General features: G+C 30.6%; 1 protein-coding gene across 1 annotated transcript; it reads left to right on the top strand.

Moving 5' to 3' along the window:
* The first annotated feature begins 7085 nt into the window (after positions 1-7085).
* On the top strand, positions 7086-8042 carry LOC127136947 (ethylene-responsive transcription factor 3-like). Its single transcript, XM_051063454.1, has one exon. The coding sequence runs from the start codon at positions 7086-7088 to the stop codon at positions 8040-8042; it is 957 nt and encodes a 318-aa protein (XP_050919411.1).
* Positions 8043-9954: the final 1912 nt, after the last annotated feature.

Genomic DNA, 9954 nt, shown 5'->3' with positions numbered 1-9954 from the left:
AAAAGTGCATGACAATGTTATGCCACTGTCATTTGTACTAAAGACGTCTCAAGAAGGAATTCGACAAAAAGGTTGTCCTCGAGAGTTCTAAGAAGGTGACCTGGTGCTGAAGAAGATCCTACATATTCGTAAGGATTCATGTGGAAAGTAGACACCAAACTACGAAGGTCCATATGTTGTAAAGAAAGCTTTTTCTAAAGGTGTTTTGATTCTCACAACCATGGATGGCGAAGAATTTCCACTTCCAGTGAATTCAGATGTAGTCAAAAGATACTTTTCCTAAAAAAGAGGAATACAAAGTCTGCTAAATCAAAAACCCAAAAGGGTGACTTAGGAGAAAAAAAAGGTATCCCGGTGGACAAAAAAATGATGATATAAATTCCAGGCAAAAGTTAGGAGAAACAAAAGAATAGAACCCGCTAAGTCGAAAACCCGAAAGTTCAACTTAGGAAAAAAAAGGTATCCCAGTGGACTGAAAAAATGAAAGAGAGGTCCATGCAAAAGTTAGGGATTTCCCAAAGGTAATACCGTGATCCGTGAACCCACTCTACAACGGAAAACTCAAGACAGGAAGAATCAATCCATCAACTCTCATCGAAAGCAAAATGTTGAAATTTTTTTTATGACATAAGGAAGATAATAATGTTGTAATTCAATGGAAACTCAAAATAGTTCCCATTGCCATTTTAATTTTTCTAACTCAACAATTATCTCTTATAGGAATTACATACTTATGTACTGACACCCATTTATGGATCAATTATTTGAATAAAAGATGATTTCTTCATCAAATCTTTCTCCATTATTTTGTTTTCTTCTGCTTGTTTATGAAATGTTAACTATTTTTTATAAGCACTGCATTAAAACTTTAGGGAAATAATAAAAAGCGTTGAAAAGAATAGTAAATTATTTTGATTGTGAAGTGTCCAAAGGGAGATTAACAATTCTAAGTAATGTGCTCGATGCACAAGACATGAAATCATCCACAGGTCACCATGGCCTAGCTAGAATAGAAGTCGGGGTTCTCCCATGAATGAATGCGCAACTAACTAGCAAAAGATCAAACTTGGGGCACCAAGAGCATCCATGTTTGCCTTATGCTCACACCATCATCAGAATTTCAAGTGTCAGGAAGTCAAATACTTTCCACAAATAAATGTCCAATCTTCAATGGAAACCTTCACAAAACAAAGTCCAATTTTCATTGGCATCTTCAAGACCAAAAGTCCAATCTTCATTGGCACCGTTTCTAAAATCCAATCTTCATCGATAACCCTAAATCCAATTTCAATTAACATACAAAATCCAAGTGTCATTGGTACTCCAAAGTCCAATTTTCATTATCATGTCAAACACCAATTGACATTGGTATTCTGAAACATAGTTTTGCTTGACCATTTCAGTAAAAGAAAACCAAGACTTGCAAGCCCAATCATCCATTGGCACACCTACATGCATTAATTATAACATTTCATACATCATTTCACGAGTAACATATCCACCGAGGGGGAATATTATGCCATATAACCAAAACATGCATACATAGCATGAGCCCGGATCCGAGATCTTTCATGAAATCCCATATCAATCCTTATCCAAACCAGTGGTATTTCTCCAAGTGAATTTTTAACCCACATGTTTTCTCATTGTGTATCCCGAGTTAGTTGACTAAAATTTTCTCCCCAAGTAGAGGTTACCCAAAAAAGTCTCCTTTAGAGCTTTTCCTCTACAAAGCATTTTCCCTAGTAAATCTTCTCCATATGGAGTCTTTTCTGGAGTGTTTTCTCAACTGGCATTCATATGATGCCATACTAGTCAACCCCAATAGAGTTACCATTTTCTCTATTGTTCATTTGGGCGTTTTATCTGTTAATTCTTAGAAAGCCTCAATTGTCTTATGTGGAGAGTTTTCTCTGTTAATTCCTAGGGAATTCCCAATTATTGCTTGATCATTTGAGTTTAGGATCTGTTAAGTCTCAGAGAATCTTAATTGTATCTTGTTGAGTGTCTTATCTATCAAGTCTCAGAGAGACTTAATTGTTTTAGTTCAAAAATTTCTCTGTTAAAGTCTCAGAGAATCTTTTGTTGATTGTTAATTGAAAGTTTTCTCTATTAAAGTCTCAGAGAATCTTTTGATGATTGTTATTAAAAGTTTTCTTAGTTAAAGTCTCAGAAAATATTTGGATGATTGTGGAAAAAGGAGGAGGGATGATGTGCAGTGGAATGCTATGAATACTGACTTCTACTAACTTTGTGTTGATATATGATGGTGTATGAGTTCTGCTGATATATGATGTTGATTGTATGCTTAGTACCGACTAACTGGATGATGTCATTGGTACTAACTTTTATGTGATTGTTGTATGAGTTCTGTTAATATATGACTACTAACCGTGTGTTCATGCATGATTGGCTGTTATGGAACATTGATTGTATGTAGAAACCTTATGATGTGTTTTCTGTTGTTGTTACTCTGGTTTGTGATGTTGTTACTCTTATTTCTGTTGCTTCTATTTTTTGATTGTGTGTGCTTGTGTGTGGTGTGCTTAATGCTTAACTTTTGATTCATATCTTGTATGTTTTTGGAAGTGTTTTTTTTCCATAATTTTCCAAAGGAGAAGATTGGTTTTCCTTTTAGATTGACTGCATTATAGAAAACAACATGGTGTATTTAAGTTGCTTTTATGAAGAATGACGCATGTGGGAACAAATGTTTTGACATGTGTTCAACATCGGACCCTGGTCCAGCAGGGCAATGTTGTTGCATTTCAGAGCAAAATTATGGTTGAGATTCAACTAGAATTGTTGCTATATTTTAGCAATGCGTTTGTGAGATTTGTTTGCCATTTGTTGAATATCAAATCAATTTAAATGTATATTTAAATTTGAATTAAAAACAAATCATATATTTTGTTGGAGGTTTTCATGGAACAAATCAAATTCAACAATATTTACTATTATTCTGGACGAGATCACAACTAATATTCAAAGGAGAAAACCCCAAAATTGTATTGCTATTTAAGGAGAGTTATTCCTCACATTTGAGGGTGTGCACTAGGATTAAATATCTCCATGTTAAGGTTTATTTGAGTCTTTTGTTTTTGTTTCTTGTACACCATACTATTGCTTACATTCATATCATAAGGCATAGTAGTTGGTTTGTTTAATTGAGTTGTAAATTCAACATTGATCATACTGATTATTATTGTTGATAACCAGGGTTAGTGATTGAGAGAAAGTGAAAAGGGGTTCTCATATTTATGTGGAGTTCTAAATAGAAATACACTCAGGGTAGAATAAATAAGAGGGGCATTGAGCAAGGGGCTTGTTCATCAAAGACACTTTGTACTAATTTTATTAAACAATAAATTTCCTTTCTTGGGTAGACTGCCCCCAAGCGTAGGTGTTGTTTTCACTGAACTAAGTTAACAATCCTTTGTGTTATTTACTATTTTTTATTTATTCATGATTGTTGTCATAGTGTATTAAATCTAGTTTAACAAGTTGGACAAGTTGTCCCAGATATCTGGTCCAACATCTGTCCACTGTGAAACATAATTTCAGAATCCTTAACGTCTTCAGTATCCTCATAGAGGACTTAAAGAGTGTTCCATTGTCCATTCCTATGATGTGAGATAGAGTATTATACTTTAGCACTTAACATAGAAATAAGTATACTCCCCACCTTCAAATCATATGATGCCTTTTTGGTTTCCTCGTTTGACCAATCTTTTGGGAGTTTTACAACACCAATGACTTCACTTTTAAGGATAAAAGGTTCGTCGGTGATTGCCACCCAAAACATATTGTCTACTGAAATTAAGTGGACGTACATATTATCCTTCCAATAAACATAGTTTTTTCCTTTAAAAATATGAACTCTAATGTACAATCCCTTTAGATCATTGTTATCCATATTCTCAAATTTTGGAGTCAATTAGACCTGATCAAAACACCGACTCTGAAGTTAATTATTAGGCAAGAATAAGAGAATACAACCGTCTATATAGGGAGGGTGAATATACCTCCTTAAAAAATGACCGTTTTAAATTTCTTGTTTATTTTTAAAAAGAAGCAGTGTTTCAAAATGGTTTGCATGACGAAAGCACAATGTGTACAACTTATGCTTATGGAAGATATATACACAACACTTTAATTGATACACCAAGATAAAAATGAATCAAACAGATAACCAAAAACAACCAATTGAAATATTGAATTATAAACGATTTACACGAGAAATGTAAACGTGAAATTTCAATACAATACAAGAATCTATAATTACAATTTCTAGGTGTAATCAACAAGAATAATTCGATGTTCAGATCTAACAAAACCCAACCACGTGCAATTCTAAGAAAGCAATAAACCTAATTATGCAATTCTAATTAAAATAGTGTTAGTGTGTATGTGTGTGTGCAGGCACGTGTTTGATATATATATATATATATATATATATATATATATATATATATATATATATATATATATATATATATATATATATATATATATATAATATATATATATATATATATATATATAAAACGTTGAATCCTTGCTAAATCTTTACTCGAAATCGACTTAAATCTTCCAGCTCCAAAAATTTTGCTCCAAAATCTCCGTTCTGCATCGATCTTTACTCGACCATACTCGTATCTTGAGCCTTGACATGTCTGAAGATTGAGATGAACTCTCACTTTGTCGGTAGGCTTCCACACAACACTACCAAAGTAAGTATGAAGATAAGAATCTCATTTGTTTCTACTGAACTTTTCAAAACCAACCACAACCACATACACAATTTGTAAACCTTTAAAATCTCAATAAACCTTTCGCAGAAACGTTAATCATAATAACAATATCATGATCAAACTCAACCCTAAGGTGCGAAATAACGAGAAAAGATTCAATAACGATATAAACAAAACCAAAAATTAAAAGACAAGTAATCAAAACAGAAACCCTTAAGAGGACAAGACAATGCAACATCATAATTGTGTGAAATAAAAATTTATTAGAAAATATACAGTTTGTTGTAATGTGCCATTTTCATACTATTGTTTGAACTTCTTATTATTTATATTTAACGATTTTCGAAGCAGATAAAAAATTCTTAATTGAGGAATAAAGTTTCTCCCTCAACTCATTGTTAAGATTTTTTTTTTTAAAACTATCAGCATATTCTCAACTAAACTTTTATAATTCGACAATTAATACATGTAATTAAAAACTCTAACATAATTAAACAAGTATCTATTGGCAGCAAGCAGATCAATAATAATAATATTTACACAAGCTCAATATAATGTTTAAATTACAACATTCAAAATGAAGTCTTTAAATATTTACTATTTCAAATAAATTCTTCAAATATTTATTGTAAAAAAAGTAGTGGTAAGTTGACTAATATCAAAAAAGAAAAATACCTAAGCTCCACAATTGAATTAAAAACCTTATACTCCTGTCCAATTTGGATCAATATCGATAAACCCATTTTTTATATTCCCTTTGTCATCCTTATGGCCATGTATCATTGACAAAAAAAAATGATTTATACTAAAAGAAAAAGTACTAAATTTTCAGGGATCATTTGGAATTGGACGAAAAGAGAGCATAATGATAAGTGCATTAGTTGCATCTTGCAATGCAAAGATATCTTTTGTTATTTTTCTCTGCATTCAAATAGTACACTCGTTAATGACAACTTACTATTAGTCACTTTCAGACAAGTGCATGTGATCTTTAAATCCTTTGTTTTTTCTCTCGACATGTTTCAGGGATTGAATTTTTTTTTAAAGATTTATCAACAGTCGCACAATCAAAGTAACCTAAATGGAAAACGAGTAAAAATGGAGTTCCTAAAACACCAAAGTTGGAGGAACAATTTCTGAGCGCCGCCACAGTAAGTAATCATTCAAATTTCAGAATATCTTCAACTTCCCATAAAATTTACATTTAGAAACTAAAACACAGCAAACATAACATAAAGTAACTTTATCATTCTCTTCTGTATAAAAATCTTGATTATTTATTACTACATGTTTGGATGAGTAGTAAATTATAATTTTTAGAAGTATTATTATTTGTTCTACGATAAATAATTTAGTCGCGATTAAAAAAAAACTAAATAAAAAAAATATTTTTATTAAAATAAGTATTGAAAATGATAAAGAAAATATTAATTAAAAGATAAAATTAAAAAATATATATTAAAAATTAAAATAAATTATTTATTTCAAAATACATTTTATTTTAAATAAATTATTCACAACAAATATATATCTGAAGGTGTAATAAGAAAATGTAAGAAACAAAAAATGAGTTGACAATGACATGTAAAAGAGCGTGAATCAGTTCGTGTCTTTCTATTGTACTACCAGCATGGCTGTCTAGAAAAACTCGTGAGACAAATATCCATAGGTTTGTAGAATTGTTCTTTTCAAAAGTCAATTCTTAACAAAACTTTATAATCCATCAGATCAGAAGTCAAAACTATTTTCTGTTTGATTTGCCTCTCTTTCTGCCCGTTTAATTCAAGGGCTAGCAATCATAATTAATAATATCTCAACCTAACATCTAAGACCAAGAACAATAAGATTTTGATTTTTTTTAAAGGAAATAAAGGATATTCAGCCCAAGATAAATGAAACAATATACTCTACTATACAACACACATTTAGCTATAAGCAAAACTAGAGACTTTTATTTTCAAATGAAGAGTTATAAACTGTAAGCAACAACAGTATTATAGTTGGGACAAAAAGAAACATAAAGGACAGGCAGAAGAAATTATAATGATGCCATGCCATGCATGCACGATGCGCAGGTCGATTGCTTATCAAACTAGATCTATAGCATTCCCCACCTTTAAACATACCTACCACCCTTTTTAAACCACAATTAACATTATCTCTTTCTTTTTCTTCCTTTTTCCCTCACTGCCTAATTCACTTTTTTAATTTCAAAAATCATATTAATAACACATTTCTTTATGGGTAACAAAATCTCTATAAATAAGACCAAACTACACAAACTACTTTATTCTTATTCATATCTCATAACTCATAACTCCATATTTTACCATGGAACAACCACTTCAACGCTTCAACGGAATGTCTCCGACGGAACAACCAGACAACCACCGCCGCCACAAAAAGACTCCACCCTCCGCCGCAGCAACAACCAAAACCGGAAGCACGATACGATACCGCGGTGTCCGACGCCGACCATGGGGCCGTTACGCAGCCGAAATAAGAGACCCACACTCCAAAGAACGCCGCTGGCTTGGTACCTTCGATACAGCGGAACAAGCCGCGTGCGCCTACGACTGCGCCGCCATTTCCATGCGCGGTTCTAAAGCTAGAACCAATTTCTTTAACCCCGAAACCGAAACCACCGAACAACAACATCATTATCAACATCATCATCAACAGCAACAACAGCAACAGCAACATTGTCTTTTTCATTCTTTCAATATTCCTAAACAGCAACATTCTCAACACCGCCAAGTCAACAAATTCAACGGTGGTGATTATCTCAACACTTCTTCTTTTGTTCCTTCTCTTGTTCAACACTTTCCAAACAAAACCAGTGACACTATTTCTTCTTCTTCAGCTTCATCTTCTATTGTTGATGTTAATGTTACTGAGGACATTATCGACGATGACTCGGATTTTTTTCCGAGAGAATCTTCTGGCTTGTTGGAAGAGATTGTTCACAAGTTTATGAAAAGTTCGAAAACAACAAATAACGATAAGAAGATGAAAACCGAAACTTTTGCCTCAGTTTCTCAACCAATAATGTCTCATCATCATAACATGCTTTCTGAGAACGAGGGTTTTGGTTCTGTTTCTTTTGATCAACAGCAAGGTTTTCCAATGCAACAGTTTGAGAGTTTTGATAATGGTTTTAACTTTAACAACAACGTGGCTATGTGTGTTGGGGAAAATCATCATGTAGAAGAGTATTCTATCATGGAAGATTCTTTTTACTATCCTGAACTTTTTCATTCTTTTGCTACTAGGATGCAAAATGCTTAACTTAATCTGCATTATCTATCTTTTACGCGCTAATTAGGTTATTTGGTCTATCTATGTACTTTTGGAGTCTTTGATTGTAGGGTTTTATTTTATGATTTGTAGGTGTAACAAGGTTAATATATTAAGAAATTAAATGTCCAAATTAACTGGTAACTTAACAGTGCTTTATTTAAGCTTGCTGTTTTTCTTTTTTAAGGATTTGATTTTGGTTCTTTAAATTTAGTTAATTTATTTCTGTTTGTTTATATTTGACTGCTTACTCTATTCTTTTTTATTTCTTTGATAGATCTCTATTTTTTTATATATAAAATACTGCCTTCATTTTTTATTTAAATTGTTTTGGACTTTTCACATAGAAAAAATTATAATTGTATATAAAAAAGAAAAATTAGGAATGTTTAAGAATATAATAAAAATAAACTTGAAGAATATAATAAAAATACTGCCTTCATTTAGTTAATTTATTATTGATTTATGATATTGAAAAAAATAAACTTGAAGAATCGATAAGAGATATTAAGAATGTTTAAGAATATAATAAAAATAACAATTTTATAATTATAAGTATTGTAAAATGGCATATATTTTAGTTTAATTTTTGTTGGAAATTGACTTTTGATAAAAAAAGAAATGAAGGGAGTAAGAATTTATTTTATTACTAATTATTTTACATGTTTCATTAATAAATTATATATAAAGTTGTTAAAAGTTTGTTGAATGAGACTTCATTCACCTTGCAAGTAAATTTTGAAAGAATGAAATAAATTCAAGAATAAAAAATTAAATATGATACTATCTCTCATATCTAAGATAAGTGTCATATTTAATATTTTTATACAGATTAAAAAAATATAATACATAAAAAAGAGATAATGATTTTATTAAAATATTGTTTTTAATTATTGATCTATTTGAATTAGCATTAATATAAATTAAAAAATAATATATTAAGAGTATTTCTTATAGGATAAAATACAAAAATAAAAATGAAAATTGCACTAGTAAGATTAAGTGACAAATAGTTTTCTATATGTGATAATTATTGGGAGTGAGAGTATAATTTATTGCCTGAACAAATTACCTTTTAAATCTACACACCAAGTTGATATATTGAAAAAATACAAGTTTCTCATAGAAATTGTTGAATCTATGAACAAACAAAATGAACATAAATATTGCATAAAATCAAATTAAACAACAATAAGTTATAAGTTATGAATGATTAAAACATCAATCAGTTAGATGCTAACATCATAGACCATACAATATTAGTTATTTCTTCCTCAGGAATTAATGCATGTTTTGAAGACATGAAAACATGTCTGGATAATTACACAGCAACATAAAAAAATTGTGTGTTTAAGCTTAAGTCTTACCACAATTAGAGACAGAAAATATTTTTAAATTTTTAGAATAATGTAAGATGACTGAATTAAATTTCCTATATTATAACGGTGGACAATCAATAATGTAAACTAACAGATATGTCTTGCAATAGAATCCATAACATTTCAAACATTTTAAACATACAAGCAAAAATTATTTAAAATATAATTCATGCAACAGAAATAGAAATGGGAAGTGTGCTTTCTTATTCATTAAGTTTATCTTTTATTTCACTAAATTAAAGAGAAAAAAAAAAGGAAAAAAAGACTAAACTTAAAAAATAGAAACAGAGTTACCTCATATGAAATGCCTTTCAAGAGGCGTTTTCTTAACTTCCTAAGTTTAATGATTTAAGCATTATTAGGATAGGGTATACGATACAAATATCAAAAGAAAAAATCCTTCTTTTATGTATTTGTCAAAAAAACATAGGAATGCATGGTATTCATAAGATAGTAAAGATGACTAGAGGTTTTAGAAGTTTTGTAACCATTAGGATTCCCTCACAGCGACAAAATGACATGTT

Source organism: Lathyrus oleraceus, chromosome 4, assembly GCF_024323335.1.
Source record: "Lathyrus oleraceus cultivar Zhongwan6 chromosome 4, CAAS_Psat_ZW6_1.0, whole genome shotgun sequence".
NCBI classification, from domain to species: Eukaryota; Viridiplantae; Streptophyta; class Magnoliopsida; order Fabales; family Fabaceae; genus Lathyrus; species Lathyrus oleraceus.
The sequence above is the reverse complement of the archived record's forward strand: the minus strand, read 5'-3'. Positions and strand labels throughout refer to the sequence as shown.

Coding starts and splice junctions, on each gene's coding strand:
- LOC127136947 (XM_051063454.1), top strand. CDS start 7,086: ATGGAACAACCACTTCAACGCTTCAACGGAATGTCTCCGACGGAACAA.